The sequence below is a fragment of the Corvus hawaiiensis genome, chromosome 11 (genome assembly GCF_020740725.1).
Source record: "Corvus hawaiiensis isolate bCorHaw1 chromosome 11, bCorHaw1.pri.cur, whole genome shotgun sequence".
NCBI classification, from domain to species: Eukaryota; Metazoa; Chordata; class Aves; order Passeriformes; family Corvidae; genus Corvus; species Corvus hawaiiensis.
In genome coordinates, this window is record NC_063223.1 from 20,137,802 (window position 1) to 20,165,699 (window position 27,898).

The 27,898-nt window shown below is 55.8% G+C and overlaps 3 protein-coding genes across 5 annotated transcripts in view; 2 read left to right on the forward strand and 1 right to left on the reverse strand.

The window, feature by feature from the left end:
* Positions 1-25: 25 nt before the first annotated feature.
* On the forward strand, positions 26-4,808 carry LOC125331767 (acylamino-acid-releasing enzyme-like). The gene is made up of 22 exons (XM_048316114.1): positions 26-287; positions 357-486; positions 566-695; positions 831-912; positions 1,010-1,085; positions 1,216-1,358; positions 1,561-1,698; positions 1,772-1,863; positions 1,956-1,996; positions 2,063-2,184; positions 2,356-2,416; positions 2,527-2,621; positions 2,705-2,756; positions 2,827-2,915; positions 3,127-3,268; positions 3,398-3,475; positions 3,548-3,628; positions 3,706-3,794; positions 3,884-4,074; positions 4,151-4,253; positions 4,326-4,432; positions 4,513-4,808. Exons 1-22 carry the CDS (start codon positions 144-146, stop codon positions 4,649-4,651), a joined length of 2,325 nt encoding a protein of 774 aa, XP_048172071.1. The 5' UTR covers positions 26-143; the 3' UTR covers positions 4,652-4,808.
* On the reverse strand, positions 4,797-9,412 carry MST1 (macrophage stimulating 1). 2 transcript variants are annotated; one of them, XM_048316116.1, is made up of 18 exons: positions 9,253-9,412; positions 8,761-8,902; positions 8,476-8,588; positions 8,232-8,346; positions 7,880-8,016; positions 7,690-7,810; positions 7,481-7,599; positions 7,222-7,387; positions 6,997-7,127; positions 6,812-6,914; positions 6,585-6,721; positions 6,428-6,463; positions 6,234-6,345; positions 6,086-6,163; positions 5,874-6,020; positions 5,686-5,792; positions 5,117-5,256; positions 4,797-5,036 (listed from the first exon to the last, which is right to left on the reverse strand). In XM_048316116.1, the coding sequence occupies exons 1-18, from the start codon at positions 9,302-9,304 to the stop codon at positions 4,875-4,877; spliced, it is 2,118 nt and encodes a 705-aa protein (XP_048172073.1). In that variant the 5' UTR covers positions 9,305-9,412; the 3' UTR covers positions 4,797-4,874. The 2 variants fall into 2 exon arrangements, with proteins under 2 accessions (XP_048172073.1, XP_048172074.1); XM_048316117.1 differs by having other exon boundaries at positions 7,222-7,384; positions 9,253-9,411.
* Positions 9,413-9,941: 529 nt separating this feature from the next.
* Positions 9,942-27,898, forward strand: part of DAG1 (dystroglycan 1) — a 49,368-nt gene continuing 31,411 nt past the window's right edge. The window contains exon 1 of one of the 2 annotated variants that reach the window (XM_048315457.1): positions 9,942-10,011. The gene's annotated coding sequence lies outside the window, so the exon portion shown is untranslated. Of the gene's footprint in view, positions 10,012-10,361; positions 10,532-27,898 lie in introns of those variants that run through there. The other variant, XM_048315456.1, reaches the window with a different exon arrangement.

A 27,898-nucleotide genomic window follows, 5' to 3' on the forward strand; every position in this document is an offset into this window, starting at 1 on the left:
CTCTAGTGGTAGTGCTGGTAGCGGTGTCATCTCCACTCCTTGTGCCCCAGGAGCTGGTGGCCCCTGGACCTTTCAGCTGCCCGGATGGGTGGTTGTGCCGCCGGGGATGTGTTGAGCCATGGGAAGGGTGACCCTGCCTGGCCATGCGGGGCAGCGGGAGCAGCTGGAGGGCTGCCACCGGCCGGGGCGCCGGCGCCGGGCTGCTCCTGCGTGCCTTGGCAGGCGTCCCACTGCGGGCGGCAGAGAACAGCCCCATGGCCACAGGGGCGACCGAGAAGGGTGTGAAGGTGGGCAAGGGGGCTCAGGGGGGCTGTGTGGGTGGGCACGGGCCGGGGGCTGAGCTTACCCCCGTCCAGCATGCTCCTTCCCTCATCCAGGCGGCCGACGGCCCCGCTGCCTGCTACAGGGAGCTGAGCCGGTTCCCTGCCGTCACCCGTGCCGCCCTCAGGGCCGCGGCTGGCGGGCAGACTTTCCTGCTCTACACCGGTGAGTGGCGGGCTCGGCCGCCCCCGCGCCTTTGCCCGCGGGACCGCTGTGAGCGGGCGCTGACGGCCCCGTCCCTCAGAGTGCAGCCGCCCCGACCTGGCCCGCCGGCGGCTCCTGCGCTTCGGCCGCCACTACAGCCTGCGGCGCACAGCCGGCCGCGAGGGCCTCGCCGTCAGCCGGACCGCGCTCAGCGCCGAGATCCACAACCAGTACGGCACGGCCGGGCTGCGGGACGAGACGCTGTGCCCGTGGCACGGCCACTGCCCGTGGCGTCCGCAGTGCCACAGCGCGGCCGGTGCCGACAGCGCACGGCCCGCCGCAGCCTCCGTCCCTCCCGCCCTCAGGCTCCTCAGCCAGGACTCGCCCACGGGGCAGCGCCGCGCCGTGCTCAAACGCTGCCCGCGGCAGGGCCACGAGCTGCTGGAGGTAACGCGGCTGTCCCGGTCACTCACCGGGGTGGCTGGAGTGCAGGATGGTGGGCACCGTGTACACGGTGTGCCGGTGCTGACCGCCGTCCCCCCAGGTGTGGGACAGCGGGGGATGCAGCCACAGCGTGGATCTCACGGCACTGGGGAAGCACGGGGAGGTCTACACGGAGGGTAGGGCCCCTTCCCCATGGTCCCTGCCCACAGAAGGGGTGAGGGTGGCACGGCCAGCGGCCCTGGTGCCTACCTGGTGCCCAGCTGTGCCTGTGCCAGGCTGGGCTTTGGCACCTTCCTGCCATGCCAGGGCCCTTTGCCTGCCTGGCCTGGTCGCACTCAGAGACACGGCTCCTCTATGTGGCTGAGAAGAGCCAGCCCAAACGACAGCCCCCCTGCCCCTGGGATGTGCCAGGAGCAGCCTGGCCTGCAGCAGAGGATGAGCATGAGGAGGTAGGTGCCCCATGAGTGTGTTCAGTGCACCCCCAAGCATGCCATGCACACTGTGGGCATGGCACGTGCCCCATGGGCACACCATGCACCCCCTGAGCATGCCGTGCACCCCATGAGTGTGCCATACATCCCATGAGTGTGTCATGGACAGAGCTCCATGCCTGGGGCCACCAGCCATGGGGCTGATGGGTCTGTGCCACAGGGCAAGCAGTTTGTGTACCATGAGGACTGGGGGGAAACCCTGAGCACACGCAGCGAGCCTGTCCTCTGCATCCTGGACCTGGAGGGCCTCAGCCTGTCAGTGCTGGAGGGAGTCCCGGAGCACCTCTCCCCCGGCCAGGTCAGGATGGGGTACAAGGAACGCCCCAGGGGGCCCAGCCTGGGGCTGTGGGATGAGTCTGGCTGTCACACAGGCCCTGTGGTCCCCGAATGACCATGGTGTGGTGTTCGTGGGCTGGTGGCACAAGCCCTTCCGCCTGGGGCTGAATGCCTGCTCCAACAGGAGGTGGGTCCCAGCCAGCAACTGGTGCCATGCCAGGATGCCCATGCAGTATCAGCACAGTGGGGGTCTAACCTGATCCACACTTTCCCCCTCAGGTCAGGGATTTTCCACTTGGACCTGGCCAGCGGGTGCTGCGGTGAGCACTGGGACCCTGGGGGGTGCCCTGGGGGTCCCCGGGATGCTGACCCCCTGCTGCCCACAGAGCTGCTGTCAGCAGAGAATGGTTCTGCCTGCTCCCCCCAGCTGAGCCCTGATGGCCAGCGCCTGCTCTACCTGGAGGGGGTTGTGGGGGGGCCCCACCGGCAGTGCTTGTGCCTACGCATGGTGAGTTGGGCCTCACGGGCACCAGGCATGGCTGTGCCACCCTGTGCTGCCAGCACAGTGCTCAGCCCAGGTGCCACAGCCTCTCGCAGTGCCTGGCTGGGGGTGTCAACAGGCGTCCCTGCCTCAGTTGCCCCTGGCATGGGTCCTTCCCTGACCACTGGCTCTCCCCAGGTCACCTGGCAGACAAGGCAGACAGTGACGGTGCTCGACGTGGTGCAGGAGCCCACGGAGGGTGAGCAAGGCATGGTGGGCAGAGCTGGGTTCTGATGGGGGGCTGGCACCACCCCCTGCCAGGTGCCCATGACCCTGGCTCACTAGCCCAGCGCTCTGCCCCACTTGCAGCCTTCGCCGGGCTCTATGCAGAGGTGCTGCCACCGCGGTGCTGGGCAGCCGACAGCCGGCGAGCCGTGCTGGGCACCCCGCAGCGGAGCCGCACAGTGAGTTCTGGGGATGGCAGGGCCAGGGACGTGACCCACACACCCCATGGTGACACCACTGCCTGTGCTCTGCGCCCTCACAGGACCTGCTGCTTGTGGATACGGAGGCGGCCACAGTCACCAACCTGACAGCAGGTACATGGCACCACCCACCCACGGTACCCCAGTGAGCAGCTATGATCACCAACATGTGTTCTGTCCCCAGGATCACCTGAAGGGTGCTGGGAGCTGCTCACTCTCCAGTGGGACCTGCTGGTGGCCACCTGCTCAGCCCCCCACCACCCCCCCAGCCTGGTGAGCAGAGCCCTGAAACTGTGTGGCACAGTGGGATATGGTACAGTGATGCTCAGCCAGGCACAGGACAGTGTAGCACACGTGGCATGGTGTGGCATGGCATAGGGAGGCATAGTGTGGTGTGGCACAGCCAGATCCAATATGACACAGCCTTGGCATGGCACAGCCTTGTCATGGCACGGCCCCAGTGCCATCCATTGCCTGTGCCCAGGTGGTGGCCGTGCTGCCGCCAGCAGGCCAGGAGTTGTCCCTTGACTGGGTGCCAGTGGAGGACACCCCAACAGTGCCTGGTGTCACCTGGAAGACTCTGACGGTCCAGCCACCCTGCAGTAGGCAGGGCCCCGCTGCACAGGGTGAGCCCTGGGGGCCCCTGCTGCACCTCGGTGCTGCCTGGGTGCCAGGGACCCTCAGGAGTGGGGGGTGGGCAGGGTGCTGGGTGCCCAGGGTGGTGGCTGCTGAGTGGGAGCCCTTCCCTGGCACAGACACCCAGGCTTTTGAGGCCCTGCTGCTGAGCCCCTCAGATGGCACACCACCACACCCCCTCGTCGTGTGCCCCCATGGTGAGTGAGGGGACACTGGGGACACCCTGGCAGTGCTGGTGGCACCCCAGGTGATGCCCATGCTGGCTCCAGGTGGCCCCCATGCTGTCTTTGATGCCCGCTGGCGCCCGAGCATGGCTGCGCTGTGCCGGCTGGGCTTCGCCGTGCTCCTGGGTAAGTGCTGGGGAGCTTGAGGACATGTGGCCGTGTGTCTCAGTGGAGACATGGCACCCATGGCCCTGTCTCCTCAGTGAACTACCGTGGCTCCCTGGGCTTCGGCCAGGCCAGCATCAGCTCCCTACTTTCCCATGTGGGTGAGCAGGATGTGGCAGACACCCAGGTGAGGGGTGCTGGGCTGGGGGTGCTGGGGGATGTTCCTGGGAGGATGCTGATGTTTGGGTGCCGGTGGTGGGTGCCCCACGGATGCAGCTGGCAGTGGAGCAGGTGCTGCACAGAGAGCCCCTGGACCCGCACCGCCTAGCCCTGCTGGCTGGCTCCCACGGAGCCTTCATCGCCCTCCACCTCCTCACTCGCGAGCCTGAGCGTTACCAAGCCTGTGCCCTGCGCAGCCCCGTCTCCAACCTGCCCGCGCTGCTGGGCACCTCTGACATCCCTGACTGGTGAGTGCCACCCCCATCCTGTGCCATGCCACCCATCAGTGTCCCTGTGACAGCTGTCAGTGTTTCTGTACTGCAGGCGCTACACCTCCCTGGGGCTGCCCTACTCCTTCGAGCGAGTGCCACGTGCTGAGGAGGTGGCCACCATGCTACTGCGCTCGCCCATCTCCCAAGCAGCCCAGGTAAGGCAGGGTCAGGATGGCTGTGGGGTGCCAAGTGTGGGTGCCAGGCACCCACTGAGGGCAGTGCTGCAGCTGCAGACGCCAGTGTTGCTGTGCGTGGGCGCTCGGGACCGGCGCGTCAGCCCCATGCAGGCGCTGGAGCTGTACCGGGTGCTGCGGGCCAGGGGTGTGCCAGCACGGTGAGTGGGGTGCAGGTGGGAGCAGGGAGGGAACTCTGGGATGCTGGATGAGCACCTTCCCATCCTGTGCCTCCCCACAGGCTGCTGTGGTACCCGGAGGGTGGCCACGCACTGGCTGGTGTGGAGACGGAGGCCGATGTCTTCACAAACTGTGCCCACTGGCTCCTCCAGCACCTGGGGCAGCCCAGACAGGATGGGACGGGCCGGCACAGGCCCTAGTGCCCACAGTGGTCCTGGGCTATGCCAGCCCCAGGGTGACTGCTGGCCCTGGGGACCACACCAGGACCAGAGGCAGATGGAGCGAGTGTAGCCAGGGGCAGGTTGGAATGCGGGTTGGGGTTTGGTGTTAAATAAATGTGAGACCTTTTGCAGTGCCGACCCCTGTGGCCACGGCTGTGCCTTTATTGTGCAATGGCAACTGTGCCAGGCTGGGAATGCCGGCTCAACCCATCTTCATCACCTTGTAGATCCAATCGACATAGAGGGAAACACGGATGAAGAGGGCGGGCTGGTCGGTGCGGGCACAGACACGGGAGGGGGTGATCACTCCCTCCAGCACCCAGCAGTCAGCGGTGAGGCAAGCCAGTGGACCACCGTAATCGCCCTGTGGCATGAAGAGAGCGGTGTCACCCTGGTGCCAGCACCTGCTGGCTCCCTGGGCTGGGTGTCCCCAGCCCAGCTCACCTCGCAGGCACCCACGCCGGCACGCAGTGGGGCAGTGCACAGCTCGCTCTCCTTCAGGCGCCCACGCAGCGCCGTGTTGCACTCGCTGTGGGCCAGCACCGGCAGCCGTGCCACGTTCAGCACGCTGCCATCTGCCGTGCCTGTGGGCAGAGAGCACAGGGCAGTGGGCATGGGATGCACCGGTGGGTGTGCAGGGATACTGGGGAATGGCATGGGCAGGGGGCGGTGTGGGCAGGGAATGGCATGAGCAGGAGGATGTCATTATAGGGGAGTGTGGAAGGGAGATGTTGTGGAGAGGGATGTTATGGACAGGGTGATACCAGAGGCAAGGGATACTGTAGGCAGGGGGATGGAATAGGCAGGAGAACGCCATGGAAGGGAGATGCTGTGAGCAGGGGTATGCCAGGGACCTGGGGGTTGCTGCGGGCAGGGGGTACTCCAAGCAAGGGACGCTGTGGGCAGGGAGATGCCATGGACATGGGGATGCTGTGGGCAGGGGGATGGAATGGCATGGGCAGGGGTTGTATTGAACAGGGAATGCCCTGGCAGGGGCTGCCTGTGGCAGGTACCTCCAGTTTCTCCCCAGCCAGCGATCTCACAGACAGTGCCCGCAGGCACAACATAGCGCTCGGGGGGCAGGCAGATCAGGGCCACACGCCTGGTCAGAGCGGCTGGCCTGTGTTAAGAGGGGCAGTGGGACATGGTGTCACCCTAGCCAGCCATGGAGCATGGCAGAGGCCAAGGCACGGCCACTCACCTTGCCAGCTTCAGCATCACCAGCTGGGACTCGGAGGGGCCGCAGACGATCCGCACGATGGGGATGGTCTGTTGGTCAGGGTCCCCAGGGCCGGGGTCCTTGAAGAGCGTCCCCAGCTGCACCTCATAGCCCGTCAGGTCGGCGTCACTGTGGGACAGGGACATGAGGGCACAGGGGGGTCCCACCACCCCACACCCCAGCCCCAGCCTTACCAGGAGGAGAAACACTGGCGTGTGCTGATCACCCACTGCTCCTTCACCAGGGATCCCCCGCAGAAGTGCACACCAGCCCTGCAGGGACGGGGGGTGAGCTTTAGGGGGACACTGAGTGCATGGCAGCGCATATGGGACAGCTGCTCACCGGTTGCGGATGCTGACAGTCCAGGGTGAGTTGCCGGGCTGGCCGCCAACAATGCGCCCCTTCTGCTGCAGCCTCTCATCCCGCTGGCCACATTGTTCAAATGCCACCACGTCTGTGGGCAGGGTGGGCATCAGCCGGGGCTGCACCACCAGCACCCACCCCAGGGTGCCCACCCAGCACCCATGGGCTCCCACCTGCATTCTCCATAATGGAGGGCACCGTGCTGCCGGCTGCAGAGAGAAAACAGAGAGTGGCACTGGCACAGGATCCAGCCACCCCGAGGGGACCAAAACCACCCTGTGTGTGGCCAGGGTCCCCTCTAGCTCTGCAGGGAGGTGGGTAGGGGCTCACAACAGGGCTTGATGGCGCAATAGTCAAAGGGGGTGCGGGGGTCCATGGTGTAGCACCAGGGGCCATGGCTGTCGTTATCGGGGTTGCGGCAGTAGTTCTCCTCCAGGTGTGCCTCAGGGTGGGAGGCGGGTGAGATCCTGCCAGGAGGAAGTCACCATCACTGTTACCATTCCCATCCTCATCTCCATCCCCATCCCTGTCCCCACCACCCCCCCTCGCACACTCACTGGGGCACATGGGGTGTCTGGGCAGCCCATGGCTGGCAGGTGATTCCCTTGCGTGTCTTGCTGACGTGGCCGTGGTAGTGCTTGCCATGGCCATGGTAGCACTCTGGGGACAGGCAGGGAGGGCTGGCACACCTGGCAGGGCCACCAGGGTGGGCACCCAGGGACATGTGCCTGGGGTGGCTCACCTTGGGCATCCTGCTCATCGGGGCAGCGGCGGATGTGGAAGCAGAAGGCGATGCGGATGGTGGAGCGGGAAGTGAAGCACCATGGTGCCTCTGATCCATCAGGGTTGCGGCAGTAGTTCTCCTGCAGGTCCCTGGAAGAGGGGCCGCATGGTTGTCCCCCTTCAATCCCACACTCATGGGTGCTGCCCACCACCACCCTCCTGGGGTGCACGGCCACCCCCTTACTTGCACGGGTACTTCTCTGGCACAAAGTGGTGCTTATGGGGCACCTGGGAGTCCCAGCGCTGGCAGGGAATCCCGGACACGGTGACATTCACACGGCCGCGGTAGCCTTCACCCTTGCCCCTGAAGCAGCCATTGGTGAAGTTGACAGCCCGTGGACGTTTTTCTGCTTGTGTGGCCAGAGAGAGGGGCAGAGTAGCAGGGTCAGGGTGGCACCCAGGACCCTCAGGCCCAGCTGTGCATGATGCTGGTGGGGACTTACTGCAGATGCGGATGCGACAGTATTCGCGCTCCCGCCCGGGGTCGGTGGTGTAGCACCAGGGCTGCTCGGAGCTGTCAGGGTTGCGGCAGTAGTTGTCATCCAGCCCCTTGTCAGGGTACCTGGGCCAGAGACAGGGAGCAGCAGTTGAGGTGGCACCATCACCCCAGCACAACCAGGGCACTGCACTGCTGAGGGCTGGGGGCTAGTACTTGTTGGGGTGGTAGGGGTGCTTGTGTGGGTGCTGCAGGTCCCAGCGCTGGCACTCCGTCCCTGATTCAGTGTGGTCCACAGTGCCACGGTAGTCCTCCCCATTGCAGGTCATGCAGACGGCTGCCAACAACTGTAGGACTCAGTGTGGGGGAAACATAGCACAGGGTGACCCTGGGATGTGGCACTCACCATCCTCACACTTCTTTATGCCGCAGCTCTGGTGCCGGACATTGGGATCGACAGTGTAACACCATGGGCCCCGCTTGTCCCGGTCGGGGTTTCGGCAGTAATTCTCCTCCAGCCCATTGCGGGAGGATGGCAAAAACCTGCTGGCATCAGAGTGGGTAGGAGGGCTGCCAGGAATCCTTTGCCATGGAGTGGGCACAGCCAGGATGATGCACTACCCCTGTCAGTGCCACTGCCCCCAAGCTGTCCCCATTGCTCCTGTGCTATCCCACACTGTCCCCATCCCATTCCCCACTGCCCCTGCTGCCCAGGATAATTGGCAGTTGCCACAGGGCAGCCAGGGACACGGGGGCACCTGTGGTCATGCGGTGTCGTGGACTGCCAATGCTGGCAGCGCAGCCCCTTCTCTGTTGTGGCCCGTGTGCCGCGGTAGCTGGAGCCGTCGCCCACGATGCAGTCCCGCAGGTAGTCTGAGCAGAGCCGGGCACCTCTTCAGAGCCCCAGGGCCGGGTCAGGGCACATGGGCAATGAGGAGTCCTATGCCAGGTGGCTGTGCCCAGTCTGTGATGTCCCCATGCCCACCCATGGCACCAGCCCACCTTTCTTCTGGTACAGGTCATAGCGGATGTTTTTCTGAAGCTGGACGCGGGCTGAGTGCTGGGTCCAGGGCAGCAGCTGGCACAACTGGCTCTGCTGGTCATGGTGGAAAGCCCTGGGAGGCACAGAGTCTGTGGCACGGGAGTCTGGCATGGCATCATGTGAGGCCAGGGCCCACGGGACCTGGGTCACACACATGAGCACCCAGTATCCAAGTGCAGAGTGTGACCCAATGTTGTGGCCCCTGCACTCCCACTTGCCCTGCGGTGGCACTGTGTCCTGCTCACCGACAAGCCAGGCTGGTGGCACAGCGGTGGGCACACTGCTCCGCAGTGCCCTGCTCCGGCAGCGGTGGCGGTGGGTCCACAGGCACCATCAGCAGCTCGGTGGCTCGCAGGCGCTGGAAGTCATTGAGGGGTGAGCGGTGGCCTGGAGAAGTGTGGCAGGAGCTCAGCATGGCCATGGGGGCACAGCATGAGCACTGGGCCCTGTGGAATGTCGGATCCCTGCCCCATGGAGCAGGACATCCGTGTCCCATGGAGGAGGGGAACTCTGTCCTATGGAGCATGGGATCCCTGTCCCATGACCTGATCCATGTGCCATGGAGCAGGAGGGTCCCTGCCCTACATCGCCCGCTGCAGTCCCCTGCTTCCGGCTGCCCCCCTCTGCCGTGGGACAGGGCATGGCCTGCAGGCTCCCGGCCTGGCCGCTGGCCTTGCCTTGGGCCCCGCACTGCCCCGCGCCCTCCAGCCCCACGGCGACCCAGCCTGGGGCCCTACCTGAGCCCAGAGCCGTGGCCAGGGCGAGCAGGACCCCCAGCACGGGCTGCATGGCGGCGGCCCCGCGTCCCCGGGCCGCTGGAGCTCCGGGAAGGCCCCAAGCAAATATTTGTGGTCGGGCGCGGGGCCAGGCGGGGCCGGGGTCACCCCGCGGCGGGCACGCGTGGGCGGGGCGGGGCCAAAACCGGGGGCGGGGCGGGGGCGGGGCGGGGCCTGAAGCGGCGGGGCGGGACCAGGCGGGCCCGGGGTCACCCCGGGGCGGGCACGTGCGGGGAGAGGCGGGGCCCGGGCGGCAGGGCGGGGCCTGAGCTAGCCGGAGTCACCCCGCCGGGGACACGCGAGGGGCGTGGGTGGGGCCTGCGGCGCAGGAGGCGGGCCTGGAGATGCGGGGACGGTTCCTGCGCCAGTGAGGCGGGGCCGGGGGCGGCGGGGTGGGGCCGCGGGGGCGGGGCGGGGAGGGGGCACGGCGAGGGCCCCAAGGGAGAGGGCGGGGCGGAGGGTGGGGCTCCGGTGCGGGGGCGTGGCCGCGAGGGGAGGTGGCACGGGGCGTGGCGGAGAAGGGCGTGGCCGGCGCTGTCGCCGGGCGCCGATTGGCCGCGGCGGGCTCGTGCCGCCGGTTGCCAGGCGCCGCGCGCGCGCGCGAGCCCCGCCCCCCGGGTACGTGCCCGCGCGGGGTCGCGCTCGCGCCGCGCCGCGCCGCCCGCTCGGTGCGTTGGGGCCGCGGAGCCGGCGGGAGCGGGGCCGGGCCCGGCGTGCACGGTGAGAGCGGGGACGGGGGAACCGCGACCGGCCGGAGCGCGGCTGCGGAGGCACCCGCCGGCCGCCCTGCCCTTGGCGGTGGGGAGCGAGACCGGCGGCGGCGGCGCGGCCTGGGCAGAGGCGCGGCCGGCACGGGCCTGGCGGAGCGCGGGCGGCGGGGCGGCTTTCCCGGCGCGGCGCCGCCTCAGCTCGGCGCGCCCTCCGTGGCCTGCGGGGCCGGCCCCGTGCCGCTTTCCCGCCGGGCCGCGCTCCCTCCGCGCCGCTTTCCCTCCGCCGCCCTCGGCCCTGGGTGGGCGCCGCGCCCGAGAGTGCTCGGCGGGGCCGGGCGGGAGGCGGAGCGGGCCCGGGGCTTCGAGCGGTCGGGCCGGCCCGGGCTGTACCTCGGTGAGCCTCGGGGCTTCGCCGTGAGCGGTCCAGGTACTGTCGGTGGCGACAGCCAGCTCTGGCTGTGGGAGAACCCGTGTGGGCGTCCCGGGCTGCCCCCGCTCCCCGGGACCGGCCCGGCGCCGTGGGAGCGCAGGTGGGTGTCCAGGTAGCTGGCGGAGTTGGGTGTTCCTCGGGGACAGGTGGCTGCCGCAGGCAGGGTGGCCGGGCAACCCCTCGGCTCTGCCCCTGTGGGGCTCCGTGGGCCCCGCCACTTCCCAGGGCTGACCTTGGCTCCGGGCACTGGGAGCGTGACTAACAGCAGAGGCTGTTCCGGGAGGGACAGACCTGCAGGGAAACTTTATTTTTCAGTGCCCAGTGCAGGTGACTAATGGCAAGTTAGTAGTTCCACCGCCAAAAAAGGTGTAAATGCCGGATATTCCTTGTGGCCTCCCTGGTTCCTTGAAAGCAACAGGCTGCAACGTGGCCCAAGTTTCCAGTGCCCATCAAGTCAACAGGCGTGGATTTACTGAGTTTTGCCACAGGTTTGAAGTTGGCAGATGTGTGTTTTTGGAGTGTAACTAGGTCCTGCTGCTCAGGGTGGGAAGGTGTGGGCAGGGGGATGTGGGACCTGGCTGTAGGGTTTGTGATCGCTCCCTGAGATGCTATGTCTCCCTTGGTCCTGGAGCTTTGTACTCCTAAGCTTGAGAAAACGCCACTAATGTTCACCTGGCCAAAATGAAATTAAAATCTTTTTGTATTAAAAAAACCCAAGAATTTGCCTATTTTCTCTTAGCCCTTCCAGGCAGGAGCTTCTTTCTACTGCCCACTGCTGTTACATGATGGACTACTAATGCCTCTTGCCTTGGGAGTACTATCCTTAACAAAACTTGCTATTTAACTTTCTATATGGAATGCTGTCTCTTCCAACCTTTAGCTTTAGAGATTCCTTTCCTCACTTTAGGAGTTTCTAATTCTTAGGTTTCTTCTCACAGTTTCTGCTGCTATACTGAGCATCCTAAACCACTTATTCATTCTTCCCGATGCTTGTCATTGCGCTCTTCTATCCTAAATATAGGGTAGTATGCCAACGGAAGGAGCTTTTGAGAGCAAGCTGAAGTGCTGGGAACACCACTGTTTACTCAGAGGAGTAATCAGCAAAGCCTGGCTGATACCAGGTCGCGCAGACTCCTTGCTGCAGGAGTTCAAGCTCGCTTCTTTGGGAGTTGGCACAAATGCTCCAATATCTGGGAGATGTTGCTGACAGCACCTGCTGGCTTAGACATACCTATTTCTTTAAGCGTTCTGTAAATAGAGTAGTAAATTGTGCTTAATGGTTGGTATCAGACCTGGAGAATCAGTAAGAATTATGGGGCTGATAGCAGTAAGTGTTCTGCTCTCACTGTGTACTAGTAAGTTTTGTATGGGATTTGTTGGCCCCAAGCACTTGTCTGCTTTTAGAAGTGCTGGTACTTGTTGGTAACTTACCCACTCTGTTCTCCTCATCTCCCAGTGCCCGGAGTGCTGAGCTCAGCTGGTCTCGGAAGCGAAGGATGATGTGTGGCAGGTAGAGTGGGACCCTTTGCCAGCTTCATCTGCGAAGCTCCTGGTCAGAGCTGGCCCAACACTCTGGCTGTGACTTGTCTTCCACGGGCGGCTGCTCTGCAGGAATTCTGGCCTGCCTCTCTTGGGCAGAGCCATGCTCTGACAGTGAGGGGGTAGCGTTGGAGGGAGGCCTGCTGTGTCCTGGCTTGTGTGAGTGTGCCAGCAGACAGGCCTGAGAGGTGTTTTGGGGCTCTGCACTAAAGACCAGTGGTCCTGCTGGGGACTCAGGGAAAAAAGAACTGTGTGGTTGCAGCAGCTGGATCCTGGGGGAGTTTTCATGCTTTAGTGTCTGCAGCACAGGTGTAGGTGCAGTGTGTTGTCAGCCTAGCCGAGAAGGTGTGATGGTTCTGCCCTGGCAGAAGTGGTGTTGCTCAACAGTAGGAATGGTGTCTCCTTGCTTTTTCTGTGTGCCTTGGAGAGATAATGAGACAAATTAGCCTGGAGACATAGCAGGGTGCTGTGCCAGCCTGGGGAGGAACTCCAGCTGATGGAGTAAAAGTCTGTCTCATTCTGTCAGTAACAGCTACCTGAAAAGTTTTGTGGGGATGATTTTACTCCTGTTAGCTGAGGAACAGTATTGAGCAGTTAAGTCTAGTGATGATTAATTTGAGTGAGGAAAATGCAAACGCTGAATTCTTCTTAGGCAAACAGGGGTCATGTAAATAAATGCCTCTGGCATTCTTCGTGGTGCTTGCAGACTGTCTACCAATTACTTCTGGTCTCTTGCTGAATCAGTGGGAGGCTGTTGCTCCTTGAGCTCTGGGTACTTTGGCGGTGATTTGGGCGAAATACAAATAAACACAGTTGGATTGACCTAGAGTATCTGAGCTCTTGGTATGCTGAAAATGTTTGTTCTTAGGATGTTTGTGCAGTCTGGAGAGCTCTGTACCTTAAACCCAATTTGCAAAGGACTGTGACCATGTTTAAGCTGTGAATAACAAAATATGAACCCAAAGAACCTGTGCTTTTAGGGCTTGTTCTGTGAGATTGAATTTGAGCAAACTACTGAGGTGCTGCTGGATGGAAAGTTAATGTATTAACCTGTGTGAAGACTCTAGGTAGGTGCACATCCTAGTCTGGTGCCTTTTTCTATCTGTGTATCTCCCTGAGCTTATCTGTTGGCTGAAACTGCCTCCGGTTCAGCTTTTCTGGGATAAAATTCTAGCTTGCCAGCAAGAAAAGTGGTTGTGTATGTTTGATGTTACCAATATTTTTGTCAGTGGATTTTTCATGAGCATTTGAACTGATCTGCTTATGCAGCAGTATCTGAAGGAGATGATCCAAGTCCCCCAGCCAGGCAGGCCCACTCCCTGTGCAGTGCCTGAGCTGGTCACCTGGGGACCAGGAGAAAGCTTCCTGGCTCTTATGGCTGGTTTGTGAGCTGTTCTGGGTTACTGAGGAGGAGGAGAACAGGGCAAGGTGAGTGGCATGGCTTTGATTAGAGTTGGGTTGCCAGTGGGGGCCTCCTGTTTTCCTGAATGCCACGTCCTGTTCAAGGTCACCTCAGTGCTGGTTTCTTGGAGCCTTGAGGCACCCTAGGAAATTCCCTGGAATCTCTGCCTGTGGCAGCAGTGCACCTTGCAAGGTTCTTCCACGTCTGGGGACCTTTCCCTGGACAGTGTGATGGGACCCAAGAGCCAGAGGGGGCTGCAGGGCTACCAAGTGTTCCCACAGCTTCTTACTGCAGCCCTTGCACATGTCTGTGGAGAGTTCACAATGGCTCCCAAACCTCAACACAAATGGTGTTCAGCCACCTGGCCCTGGCTGTGTCACTGCCAGCCCATGCCAGTGGCATTGCACTTGTCCCTGGCTGAGGTAGCAGAGGGTTGTGTGGGAAGGCTGAGCTGGGTAAGCCTCACTGCTTTTGGAGCAGACAGGTCAGACCCTAGACATGCCATTGTGGTGCCTGCAATCATCTTGCTCAGCTGATCTGTTTTGTCCCTGGGTTAGCTTTCTGCAGTTTAGTAACCTGGATTGTCCATGGAAGGAGCTTGTAAATCCCCAACCAGGAGGAGTTTGTCAACAGCACAGCACTGCAGGGGGAAAGGAAATGAGGCCCAGCCTGGAGGAGGAGGAGGTGGGCATCGTCCCCTGTGGTGGGTTAGATCAGAGCAAGTGGTCACCTCAGCCTCCACCCTCATGGTTTAATGCTCTTAAAAGGGCCCTTCTCTTTCTCTGCGTTCAGCTGTGCCCTCTTGCCTCCTCCCGGGGCCAGCTGTGGTGCTGAGCTAATGGACTGACCAGCTGATTCTGCTAATTTGGCATAAGGTTGGTGATTTTTTCAGCTTGACCCTTTATTCACTTTGCACAGCTTTGCAAGGGAAGGGAGTTGGACTATCCTTGGAGGCAGGAAGCCATTGGATCAGCAGAGCTCTCCCTTTGTAGTGGTGCTCTTGGCCATAACAGATATTTACTTTTTCAGGGTTGAGTTGTCCCCTCTGTTTCACTGTCCTGCAGGTATCCTCTAGGTCTGGAGAGTAATTCTTGGTGGAATGCAAAGTACTGTCTGACTTTAACATGCAGAGGGTGAAGCTTGGAAATGGCAATAAAATTTGTCCCAGCCCCACAGCGTTCAGCTTTGGTTTGGGTTTTTCTTTAGAAAACCAGGTTCGCAGCCTCATCTGACCTGTAAAAATGTATTTGAGTGAAGGTTTCCTCTAATGAGTTCTCTTCTCTCCTCTTTTCTCATGTTGTGGTCTCACCACAGTGCCTTTCCATCACTGCAACCCCAAGTAAGGGTACAGTGTGTCTTTCCTGCTGTACTTTCTGAGAAGGGCTCAATTCATAGAGTGTTTACATGGGCAGTTTCTAAAATATTTTATATGCTGGTTTCTCTGAGCATTCCAGCAAACTGGCTCAGAAGCCCCTTCCTGCAGTACTTGATGGTGCAGATAGTCCTCGTTAGGGACCTGACAAGCGGCATTCCTGCCCTCCCTCCTCGGGGGTGAAGAAGTGGTTACAGGGAGGTTTCAGTTTGCTCTCTTGCTTAGTTACAGGCCACACGAGTGCTGGATGTGTGTGCTGAATTCACATGGGCTTCTCTCTTTTTTGAACTAGACTGCATTTTGACTTCAGAAAGCTTAATCTTCTGTGAAGTGTGTTCCTTAAGGGTGAGGATTAGCATTCAGTAATTTTGATGAGTTTCCAGTAGCAGATACTGATCATTTTATATCAGTCCCAAGGGCTAGGGATTGATTTTTGAATGAGCTTGAGTGCTAGTTTGGTTTTCCACTGGAGTGTTGAATCATGGTACGTGATGTGAAAGGCTTGTGCCACTGTCACAACCTCAGATTGCAATGTGGGGACTGTGTGCTGCTGGTCCTTGCTTGGCTGGCTCTGACTGCCTATTCCCTCTTGCCCCCAGATGGACTCTCCTAGGCTTTTTGGGAAACACATCTCTTCCCAGAGCTTCCAGGATTTCCTTGTGTGCGTGGCTTGTGTGGGACTTTTCAGTTGCAGCAGAGAGGGACCAAGATCCCTGTCTGTAGTGCTCGGTTTCAGCAGTCCAGGATGCTGTACAGATTCCACTTTAATCAGGATGGAAATAGTTGTGAGTTTTTCCAGTGTGGCTTCTGGGCCTCTCCCATAAACTTTTTCTAAAGCAGCTCTTCAGTACTGGTCTCTAGCTGGGAGTTCTGTCTATAACAAGAAGTTTCATCAGCTCTTCTCTAGGAATTGCTGAAATGTAAGGTGTGATCTTTGTGTTGTGGCACTTGGGATTCCTGCAGGAAGGCTTTACACAGGTGTGGGCTTCTGGGTGGGGAATGAGAGGCATACTTGAGGCTGCAGTGATTCCCTGTTCGTGTCCCTTAGGCTTTCTGCTTAGGTCTTGACCTCAGTGGAGTGTGAGCTCTCTGTGCCGTAGGAGCCGATTCCAGCATGACAGACCATGCATGGTGTTTCCCCACCCCAAAGGAAATATTTCTAGTGGAATTTTTATGATAGTGCCTGGGGGCCTACATTAAGGGGATAAAAGGTGGTTATTCTAAAACCTTCTCTGAATTCAACTTCATAGGATCCTACCAGGAAGCTACACAGAATCAGTGTAGCCGTGTCTCTTTTTCTCTAAAAATCAGACTTTTGCCTCTACAGATACAGGTGAAGGCTGGCTGGAGACAAGAGTGGGACTATGCCAATTCCAAGGGAGACTCTTCCTCTAGTATTTTTCCTAAAATTCAAAACCTCGTTTGCCTATCTTCTCCTCAAACTCCTTGGCATCTTTCCTTTCTCCTACCATAGCAAATGCTTTAAGACATGTGGGAAAGTATAATTGCAGAGGTACTGGCATCAACTGACCTTAATGGGCACAAACAACTCATATAATTGATTTGTTTCATTAATTCTCACTTTCAGTTCATTGAAAGCTTCTGCAGTGTGGTGTTTGTGCACAGAATAGCTGTTGTATGGGGTGCGTAAGAGGTCCTACATGTTCTGCAGCATGGTCACAACACAGATCTGTCCGTCTTGTGTGAGATAGAGCATCAGGAATAGGGCAGTCAGCCTTATTTTAATGAGTGTCCGGGTCAGATCAGGTGGTTTTCAGGCTGGGCATTAATGTTTGTGTTGATGGTGGTAATACTGAGTGATTGGACTGTCATGCAATCTAGCAGGAAGGTCTGTGCCATAGTGCTGTATGTGTTTCCATGGTATCAGTTCACTTCTCCAGGGTGAGCTGTGTGGCCAAAATGCGAAAGTTTGTGTCCTCTACGTGGGGAATTTTGTGTTTCCAGTGATGTTTATAAAGCCAGTGCTTTATGTTTGTCTGTATGTTTTGTGCTGGTTGCTCTTTAAAGAAAAAGTTATCACATCTTAGAATAAGATTTTGTTTGAATAGCTGGGGTCAGCCTCTAGGGAGGTAAAAAATTTAATTTTCTGTGAATGACAATTGCTGAGATAAATACAAATCTTCAGAAATGTTCAGAGAAAACTAAAGCAACATGTTGTAATGGTACTGCATGCAAAGCCCATGAACCCTTGGCACTAAACTGTAAGAAAAGTGTAGGAACAGGGCTTTACAGCCTCATGAAAACTTTGTAGTCAATGCTAACACGAAAAAGGGCTTCACTTGCTACTGGCAATGATGTAGAATTATATACTGAGGAATTAAAGCCTTGAGAAGGCAGTGGTGCTCCCCTGTGCAGTGATGGTGATAAGCCGGGATAAAAGTTACGTGCGATTCTGTGTGCTGAATGTGGCAGAGGGAAGTACTCCATGATTACCATGGGTGATTTGGGCGTGAGAAGGTTTGCTTAAAGCTTCAGTCAGACGTGGACAAGCTCCTGCACTCTGGAAGCACTGTTCCAGCTTGTGATGTGGTTCAGACACCACCCTCCCCTCAAACCAGCGTCCCAGCACCGGTACCATTGCACTGCATGCCCATTATTCCTGAAAGCTGGAATGCTGACCCTCCTCTTCGTTCTGTGCAGCTCCACCAAAGCTCCTCCAATGTTGTAGTCATTGGGTCAGGTGGGAGTGGTGCAAGTGCTGCTTGCCTCCAGCTCCTGCTCTCCCTGTTGGAGCCGGGTCCTGCCAGGACAGGTAGGGCCGTGCATCTCTGGCCGGCGCCTCGGCGACTGGACGTGGCTGTGTGAGCTCAGCCTGGTCTGGCAGTTGGCTGTGCCTGGCCTGTGGGTATCCCAGGGGAGAGGGGTCGTGGTACTGTCCTGCCGTCACAGGAAGAAGCTGTTTCCTGCAGACCTCTGTGCTGCATCCTGGTGCACTTTGCTCCAGCGTGACCCAGCTCAGCAGCCTCCAGCCTTTTTCTCTTCCCTGAATGGCAGGCCCTAAAGCCTCCCCTGGAGGTGCATAACTTTGTATAGGGAACTTAATCCTGCCGACTCCAGGTAAGCCTCTTCACACTTTTTATGGATTTCTTACAGTCTGTTCACATGCTGGTTCAAAACCTTTGCCTTGATACGATGCTTCAGGAGATCCTTTGAGGCACCTTCTCCCTTGTGCCACAAAGAAAGGCAGAGAACAGAGGAGGCAGTGGGATTTAGGGTTTGATTTTTTCTGAAGTTAAGATGAAGTCAGGATACTGCAGATAGGGGCAGTTCTGAAGGCACACCTTGGCCACACATACCTGTGTTTTGTGATGATTGGTCAGTTCACATCCTGCTGCAAAAGCAATCCACCACCAGCATGAGGGAGATCGTGGAGAGCAAGGCTGGGTGCAGAGCTCTGCCCTGGGAGTGTCTTTTGGGCTGGTGTAGTGTGTGGCTCGGTCACTCCAGCTGGGAGCCCAGGAAGGATTGCTCCACATGCTGAAGTCCTCGTTTCTGGTCATATATGGGAATTAAGGCTGGCTAAGCCGACGCCCTAGGCAAGTGTTTAGGGGTGAGATGCTTCTTTAAGCAGTGACTAAGACGATGATTATTAGTGAATTCTACACAGCTGACTCTGAGCCCTGTTTGGGACCAGCAGTCGTAGTCTGTGCCAACTGGAAAAGGTCAGCTAAAGCTTGGAGCTGCCTGGGCACACGGCGAGGTGTCTGGTTTGGAGCAAGGAAGAGCCACCCTCAGCTTCAGTAGAAGCAGATGGCTCAGCTCTGCAGCCTGAGCTCATCCAGGAGCAGACACCTTTCATTTTCCAGTGTCAGTGTCTACTCCGGTTCAAGGCAGACGCTGCATCTCTAAAGAGCTTTTTTGCTCCCCTCTGGGAGTGGAGGAAGAATCTTCATGGGAAATTTGGTGATGTAAATCTACTCTTAAGGAGCTTGAGGATCAGCTGAAGTGGCCAGTGTCCTCCTGCTTGGGCTTTGCGGCAGCAGCCATCTGAGCTGATTTGCAAAGCACTTTCGAAGGCAAACAGTTGTCCCATTTATCTCCTCTTCTCAGTGGAGAGGAATTACCTGTGTCAGCAGAGCTGGGAAGTTATTTTTTTAGTTCAGGCTTGGTGGGGAGGAGTATAAGTTTGAACTCTTCTGGGTGTAGCTAGTAAAGATCCTTCTGGAGCAGAAACACAGCAAAACATTGCAGCTCCCCATCTGGGTGGTGATCCTGAACGGAAGCACAGCCCTTTGGGGAGAATAGTGCTGCATCAGGAGCTGATACTGCCAAGCATAATGCTCCAGGTTTTTATCTTCAGCTTGTCTCTTGGACTCAACAGGTTGCCAGTGTAGAGGCTGTTGGTGCAGGAAAAGAGGTCTTGCATTGGCGTCTTGTTCCATTTGTGGTTGGCAGGCTTTAGAGCAGTCCCTCGCTTAGAAAAGTCACATGAGAAAAGCATTTCATGTATTTTTAGATGTCTTTTAAAGTGGCTTAGTGGCTGAAAAGAAACCTGCGTCAGGTCACTTGCCTGCTTGCTGCAGTTTGCCCAGGAGTGCTCGAGCAGACTATTAATGTGGAATAGATCCAGTCGGAGCCTTCTGCTGTAAGGGAATTGCTCTGCCTGCTACCAGGATGCAGCTGGCTGTGGGAGGTGACCGTAGCTCTCAGTGTGTGCTGCTTAGATGCTGGTTAGGACAATAGTGGGAAATGAATGGGAGATGTCCAGCTGAACCCAGTTTAATTTCTCTTTATCTTTGGAATTGTTTGGGTTTTCCTTGGTGTCTTTGTGCAGTGCTTTTGCCCAGTAGTTTGTTGCAGGGTCCATACTTGGTGTGCTCAGCTTCTCAGCTGGTTTGAGCAGATGCTGCTGGCAGAAGAGGTCCTGCCTTTCCCTTGTGCTGGTGAAAGGGAAAAGAGAGGTGGTCCTGCAGACCCCACATCCAGCCCGGAAACTGAGCCAGATGGAAGCTGGCCTCTTGTTTGTCTCTTGTTGCATTCCTTTAATGTGTGTCAGTTCCCACGTCCACTTCTCTGTGCACTCTCTCATACCAGCACAAAGGGAAAAGAGGAGTGGGATGGGAGAGGTGGAAATGCTTCCTTGGGAAGTTACACCAGCTTAAAATTACGATGATGCTGCTGTGGATCTTCAAGCAGGCTGGGGCACATCTGCCCTGTGAGGAAGAGGCAGGGAGAAAGCTCAGCCATTCCTTGCTCTGTAGATTTTCCAAGTCTTTGCCAACATGCGAGGATGCATAAAGCTTGCAGGCCCCATGTTGAGTGATCCCTTGAGATCTCTGTGGGCCACTGAATAGGAGGAAGAGTTCACCGGTGTAGGAAGGAAGCATGATGCACTGCACTGGAGGGGGAAGTACGAGCTGACATCCTGGGTTGCACATGTGGGTGAGGTTATTGGTTTGTCAGATGTTTGGTGGCTGGGTTGTCATACCACTGCCTGCCAGATAAGAGGAACAGGGAGTCCTGCCCTTTCAGAATAAGCTGAAAGAATGGGAAGCAATGGCAAGTGAGGAGAGCAGGAGACTTGAAGAGACTAGAGAAGCCTCCTCCAAAAGCAGCGGTGTTTATGTAACAGCTAACACCAAATATTGATGTAAATAAGATAAGCTGTGATTTTTACCTTGAAGCATCTGGTGAGGTGACCATTTAGTGACAGTGTGTAGGCAGGTGGGACAAGAGGGCTGGAAAGCTGCAGATCGCTCTCCTTGTTCTCTGAAACAATTTTAACTATAAATGATGAAAGTCTTTGTCTAACAAGAGGAGGAGGCAGCCAGACAATGTAAAACCTGGGAAAGGGGTGTGTTTTTCCTTATTTACTTGCTAGAGTGCTTAGTAACGGAGAGAAGTAACTAGTGAGACTTGTGGCTTTTCTATCTCTTGAAGTCTTTGACTCAAGACAAAGTGCAAGAGTGACTTCAATCAAGAGGTGGAAACTTCAGGGACCCGTGATCGGGTCTCACTAGATGCTGGCCTTCAATATGATGTGGGCGCGGTTAAGAACATAACCAAAGTACAAATGTTGGGCTTTTCAACGTGACCTGCTAAACTGAGTATTTAGCAAGCAAATTTGTTTCTCTTGTCCCGCTCACTTAAAATAAGTGTGGCTGTGCTAAGAGCTCTTTGGAGATGCCTCTGCATCTCACCCAAAGCCCCAAATTGCTGCTTAATTTATGCCTCCTCAGTTTGAGCCCAGGTTTCTGAAGATGAATTTTAAGGGTGACCCTGGAACTTGAGCAGGGTGGTGCGTGTGGCTGGTGAAGGTGCTCCCTGGGGGTCCCACAGCACCAGTGCCTTGCCTTGTGTTGTCTGGGCTGGGTTGAAGGCTGGTGTGTGCTCCTGGGCTGAGGCAGATGGACAGCTGCATGTGCCCCTGGCAGGACTGCCTTGTAGGGAGATGTGCCGGCTGTTTCTGGGAAGGCTCCTGGGGCTGGTTGCTCCTGCAAGCCTGGCCCTCAGGGCTGGGGACATGCACGCCTGGCTTTTCCCTGGGTGTCTTTTAGTGCCTGTGTAAATACCAGCAGGCTTCAGATGCATTGCAGATTCTGGCCCTTTTTTTAAGCCCTAGTCATAAATAGGTTGGTGCTCGCTTGTGGGTCCAGCGGAGCTGTCATTAGAAATGATGTAATGATTAAACTCGTCGTCGTGACGGCTTTCCTGCTGTGCTTCCTTCCCAGGTCTTGTTTTTCTGATCTCTTCAGGGGCATCACAGGTGCCAGGTGAGATACATTTAGACCCTGGAAAAAAGTTAATTTAGCAGAACTCGCTATGAAGTGGTGCTTCTTACGGTGAGACAGACCAGCCACCGTCTGCCTTCTCCTTTTGATGCCGACACTGATTGCGCTTGCTCTGCTTCCCAGGGAGCCTGTCCCGGCTGCAGCACAGCTCTGCACTAGATTTTATAGTTAGTGCTCTTTGGAATAAGTGTCATTTTAAAAGTATCCAGCCAAGAAAGAACACAAGATGTAATTCCAGTGACGTTTGTGGATTTTTTTTTTGTTTGGATTTTTTTCTCTCCAGAAGTACAGTGGTTTCTATTAAAGGGAAATGGCAGTGCCTGGCCTTTAGCCCTGGGTGGGAGATGAGCTTTGAGGGTTCATCCCTTTGCTGCAGGGCTGAGGTGGTTTTCTGAACTCCTCAAACAGTGCAAAGCTCAAATCAAGCCATTCCTTGCACATCTGATATTTTTGTAGTTAACCTGTGAAGCTTTTGTGTATGAACCAGAGGTCCTGGGAAGGTATGAGAAACAAGCTATTTTTACTCCATCACAAATAGGGCTTGGCATGTTTATTTTAGACTCCAGAGCTGCTCAGGCCACTGTGGGGTTTTTTATAGTCTTCTACTGTTACTGTCAGATTAAAAAATCAACTTGAACTCTGGAAATCACAGGAAAATAGGGTGCCCCGATGTACTTGGCTCCAGTGAGGCTCTGAGGAAGCTGCGGGGAGGAGTTGCCTGTGTCATGCAGTGTGCCAGTCTCGGGGTCTCCTGCATACCAGAGAAGTCTTTTCTGAGCTGCCAGCTGTCCATGGACTACGTGCCCTTCTATTGCATCAACTGCCCTGCAGAGGAGCAGTTCCCTTGCTGGGTGTCCTAACTGCATCTGTAAAAAGTCCACAGCTGAATATCTTGAGGAGCTCTGGGGGTGAGAGCAGAGCTTGGCCATGAGGTGAGCAATGCTGCAGCAGGTCATTTGTGCCTCCTGCTCCACAGAAGGTTTGAGTTGCCAGGTCACCAACATAGCTTTGAATATTTTTTTTTTGCTGCAGACAAGCTCACCAGGCAGCAGGAGGTGAAATTAATGAGACCGGCTCATTTTCCTCCTGCCACCGGAGTCTGAAAAGGGAAGGATTTAGGTCAGTCCTGCTCCAAGAGTGGGAGGATGCATGGAGGGCCCTGTCCCTGCATGGCCAACTCTCTGCTCCTGCTGACATCGTGTGGTTGAGTAGTGTCCCTTTAATTGCAGGTGTGCTTTACACAGGCACTTCCAGCTTCTAAGCTCTTTATCCCAGTTTATTACTAGAAGTAATTAAAAGTGTGGCTAGTGGTGTGTTCACTCTGTGGTGGTGGTGGTGTGCACGGTGTTCAGCAGTAGGTCAGCATTGTGCAAATGTGTAACACAAGCAGCCCAGATTGTCTCTGCCCACGCAGGCTTAACCTCATCACTGAGGTGCCTGGTCAGCAGCCAGCCCTGACCTCTGGGCTGGGGGGTCCTGCTGAGCCCCAGGCTGATCCAGCCCCTTTGGGGTGCAGGCTGGAGCTGCAGCTGACCCGAGATGCTGCAGTGTTTATGGTGAAGCAGCACTCCACCAAGAAGCCAGTTGAGTTATTGACTGTTTAATTGATTCTCTAATAAACAGCACTGGTACTAATTTCCAGTTAGAGCATTTTGCACACTTAGGATTCTAAAGCTCATCATTATTACTGCTAAATCTGACAAATGGCACCGCTGCTGAATGGCAGGTCTGTCACCCTTCCCTCCCATGTCACTCTGTGTTAGTGTGCAAGTCCACCCCAGTTTGCCCTCCCACAGCAAGTCTTTTGGCCACAGACCAGGTGGAGAGTGCAACAGGTTGTCTGGGGCATTCCCTGGCATCCTGGGGGGTTCAGTCTGTTCTTTGGGGTCATGGCTGTCCGTAGGTGCCCCTCCTCTTACAACAGGAAGGTTGACCCTCCTTTGTTCTCTATCTTACACCTTGTTCTCCATTTTTTCCTATTTCAGAACCCACCTCTTCACTGCCCTTGTCCCTCCCTGTCTCTGCCCAGACTCCCACGTAACAGCCCTGTGTTACTTTCTGCTCATTGCTTTGAACTCTGCTGCATCTGTACCCAAACCCGGTGTTTGTGCTACATAGGCAGTTTCATCTCTCAGCCTTACATGACTTGGTGTCACCGCAGTGGCCTCACAAGTCTCCACACCCCAAAGCTCCCCTACATTTATGTGGTGTGTGTTGGCTACCCTACACCAAAGACAAAAATCTCTAATATAAATACTGCACTTCAGCCTTGATTCCTCTCCCCATGTCCAATTAAGCAGTTTCTTAGGTGCAATCTGCATACCAGTGCAGGAAATTAACATTTTTCACAGTTTTTAGGTTTACCCAGCATCATTACCCTGAAGCTGTTGGAACTGCTGCCATGGCTCCCTGCAGAGGTCCCAGCTAGCCATGGCCAGCAGTGCTCTATCAGGACCTCTGGTTACATCTGTCCCTGAAGAATTTACAGCCTAAGCTGTAAGGATGGAAAAGGAGATAGCGGGGTCATGTAGCCCTGTTCCTGCTGAGCAGTCACAGAGCTCCTGTAAGCTGATTTAGCTGATAGTGGAGAGGAACACTGACAGGCACTTACCTGCCCCAGGTACCTGGCCTGGCAAGCATGTGTTCTCCCCAGCTCCCCACAGCACTGATGGAGATAACTGCAGTACCCCGGGGGTGTTTTCCCCCTCTCAGTTTCAAGAGCTTGATGAGCAGGAGGGGTTTGTGGTGAGGATTGGGCTTTCAGCTTGGTTATTATCTGTTCGGTTGACTTAAGTCTGGCTTTCAAAAATAGGTAAGGCAGCCAGGCTCGGAGTGTCTGGCCTGTTCTCCAAACAGAACGCAAGCTTGGCCACAGCGCTGTGTGTTTTGGATTAAGCAGACCTGAATTTATTTGTCAATATTAATATTTGTGTACTGTAAAGAGCCAGTGGAAGTCTGTGCTCTGAAGGTTAAGCTGTGTTTTGTTGGTATCTGGTGCTCAAGGACCTGTATCTGTAATGGCATGGGTGCTGGGGAGCAGGATCTGCCCTTAGCCATACCCTGCTGTTTGCTGATGCTTTGGACCTTCCAAAAGCACAGCTGCTGTGTCTGGGTTTTCCCTTCTGCAAGAGGGTTCAATATCCCTGTGAATGCAGTGTGTTTGGGTTGAAGTGTATGGGTTGAGGTCTGTGTGTAGACAGGATACCCAGGTTAGGACACAGGATGATCCATTTTCCCTGTGCATGCTTCTTTGCAGTGTCTTTAGAGGAGCAGGGCCTTTGGGGAGCTTTGGCATGTCTGCAGTGTAGTTGGCTTGTTATGTGCAGTACTTGTGTCCTGGCAGCCATGCTCACTGCTCAAACGGAGCTCCCAGAAATTGCTGCCAGTGGAACGTACTGTGGCTTTGTCAATGACAAAAATACCTAGTTCTTGAGAGAGTTACTTTGCATGCAGAGTTACTGGTGTATTTTCTTTTGCTTACTGGCCTGTAAAAACAGGTAGAAAAAAAAAAGGTAGATTTGAAAAGAAACCCATTGTTGTTGGTTTGTGAATAAAGATATTTTAATCCACAGAATGTGATGTACTGGTAGAGACCTGATGTTACAATACAGAAGAAATGTGTTTGTAGAAAAGCACCTAAAAAAGACTTAAAAATGATTCTATGCCATACCCTAGGTAGTGCAACACAGTTTTAAAAATCAGCAGCAATTTTGGCTGGCAGCCTGCAGGTCTAAAATGTGAAGCATTGCACTGCACTTGACTAATATAATAAATTTTGAAACAAAGTGATTTAAAATACTTATTTATAGAAAATATATTCAGGGACTGGAATGCAACTACACTAACACTTAATATATTCCTGGAAGAGTTGTGTGGCTGGTCAGCGTTTGTTTTCCAAACTCTATTTACAGCTCTTCCAAACATTTCCATAGGTGTTTTGGACAGCTTTTCCCTGGCGTGCTGCAGCCCATGGCTGCTGCCAGCAGATTGGGAGAGCCAGTGTGACAGAAGGGCTCTGTGCTGACCCCCCACCACGGGAAACTTGCTGCTCTTGCCTGACAGTCCCAGAGCAGGATGCTGGGGAGGCTGTGATCTCCTTCCCCACCTGGCATGGGTCCCTTTCCCCGGGACAGGTGCAGCTGTGTGCTTAACCTTTGTTGCCAGAGGAATTCAGCCCTTCTGCCAAATGCCTCATTCTTCCTTTCCTGGGATGATCCAGCCTGTCCCCTGCTGAAATGGCCCTTCCCAGGGTCCTTGGTGGCAGGGCCTCTCCTCCTGTGGCTCAGGGTGACCACACACACTTGTCCTCCTCATGCACCCTTGAGCAATTTGCTTTATTTCTTTTATGTCCCGTGTTTGCTGCATTGGCTTCACCCTGGCTTTTCTCATCCTCCTGATTTCCTCAAAACTTGGGAACATGTCAGGTGCATTTTTTCAACAGAATATCCCTAAGGGCAACTCTTAAATAATCCTCTCGAGGAAGAGGAAACCAAAAGGGTTGGGGGAGAGTGTCCATAACCACCTTATCGCTTGCAGCCTCGAGACCTGGCAGGAGTTGAAATCAATGTGTGTGTTGCTCCTGCAGAATAAACAGCCTTGCGAGGACTTTGGCAAGCAGAGCCGGAGCCGTCTCTCCGAGGCCAGGGTATAGTTTGTTTTCTGGGACAAAGACTACTTAGACATCTGGATTGCATTGGGGATTTTAGGGGAAAGACAAATTATTAGTTTGCTGTGAATGGAGAATGACTCTGATTGCTCTGTGAGCGTGCTTTTGCCAGCTCACTGCTGCACGGGCTCCATCCACGTTCTCGTGCTTCAGAAAGAGAAACAGCAACTGTGGAGGCTGTTGGCCGTGTCCTGGGAACGGGGGGCTGAGCAGACCTTTCCCGACCTTCTGGTGCGCTGAGAAAACATGCTCATTTTATGGGCAGTTAATTTATAGAAAGTTCCTGTTTAAATTTCCTCCAAGGGCCGTAAAACCGGAGGACAGCTGCACGCATTAGCTGGCTAATCAAACACTGCTCACCCCTGGCTTGCCCTCCCCTTCTCCTCACCACCACTAACTTTGGGCTCCTTCATGTGAGTGTGGCAGCTTTGGGAAATACACTCAAAAACTGTGTGCAGAGGAGTGGCTGGTGCTCCCAGGGTTTGGGGTGTCCTTTCGAAGCCACAGGTCTTGGGACTGGTCTCTTCCCCAGAAGCGTCCAGGGTCAGTCAGATTTTGTATCGCACTCTGCCTGATTTTATAAAGGCTCTGCTGTTCTCTCTGCCCGCAGGAATGGTGCTGCCTGCCATGGAAATATCCACCCTGGGCTGAAATCAAAACTTTGTTCACATTTTGCTCATCTTCCAGGCGTGGGGAAAGCTGCAATTGTTTCCTGCTGCCTCCTCCCTCCTTCCCCAAAGACTGGAAATAAGTAAAACCTCATAGATTTGTTTGCAGTTGTGTGTGAGTTCATCCTTCGGTGAAAGGAGATCACTTTAGATGGGTGCTGGGGCACTCCAGAAACGTGGCTTTGCCTTGGCTCCTCGCAGCAACCAGCCTGATAGGATTTCAGTATGGGTATGTGTTCTAATAAACTTGATCCTAATAGCTAATTTTGATCTAGTTTGACAGAGAGGTTCGGAACTTAGACACTGAATCTCTTTAGAGCTCCTCAGAGCTGCTTTTTCCTATTCTGACAACAAGCAGGCTCATGTTCCACCCTCTGCTATAATTGGACTGGTTTATTTTCCACCACCTTCTCACCGTGTTAAAACTAATGATGAAAAGGAGAAACTCCTAGCCCATGTTCAGGACTAAAAACCAGAACTAAACTCCTGCTCTTGCCCTCCCAGCAGTATCTGCTGCTGCTCCAAACAGCTGTCCTGCCTGCTCTCCCTGCTGCCCGTGCTCATCAGCTGCAGGGAAGGCAGCAGAGCTGTCTCTCTTTTGGAGAAGTCGGTGTGTTCTCATATCCTTATCTCCCTTGTGTTCTAGGGAGTGTTTGACCAGTGCAGAAAATTACTTTGGCTGTGTGGCTGGAGGCTGCAGAGACTTTTTTGGAGCCCCCTGCTTTATCTGCCAGGAACTTAATAGAGGTATGATGGCAGGAAAGAGCAAAGGTGAGCACGTAACACCCATTACAAGTTTCTGAACCTTCAAGGACTCCTGCAATAAACCCCTTCAGCAGATTGCCCAGTGTGATGCAAGAAAACTGGCCTGGTATCTCTTCATTTTGTTTAAGCTGGGGCCTGTTTCCCTTCCTTTAAATCTCTGCAGCAGTTGGGGAAAAAATGCTGCTGATAGAAATGCCAGGAATGTGCACAGCAGGTGGGGACTGGCAGATGTACTTATCAATCACGACAGGCTGACGAGTGGTTTATTCCTCTAAAGAGCTACTGTTTGCCTCTGGCTTGGTT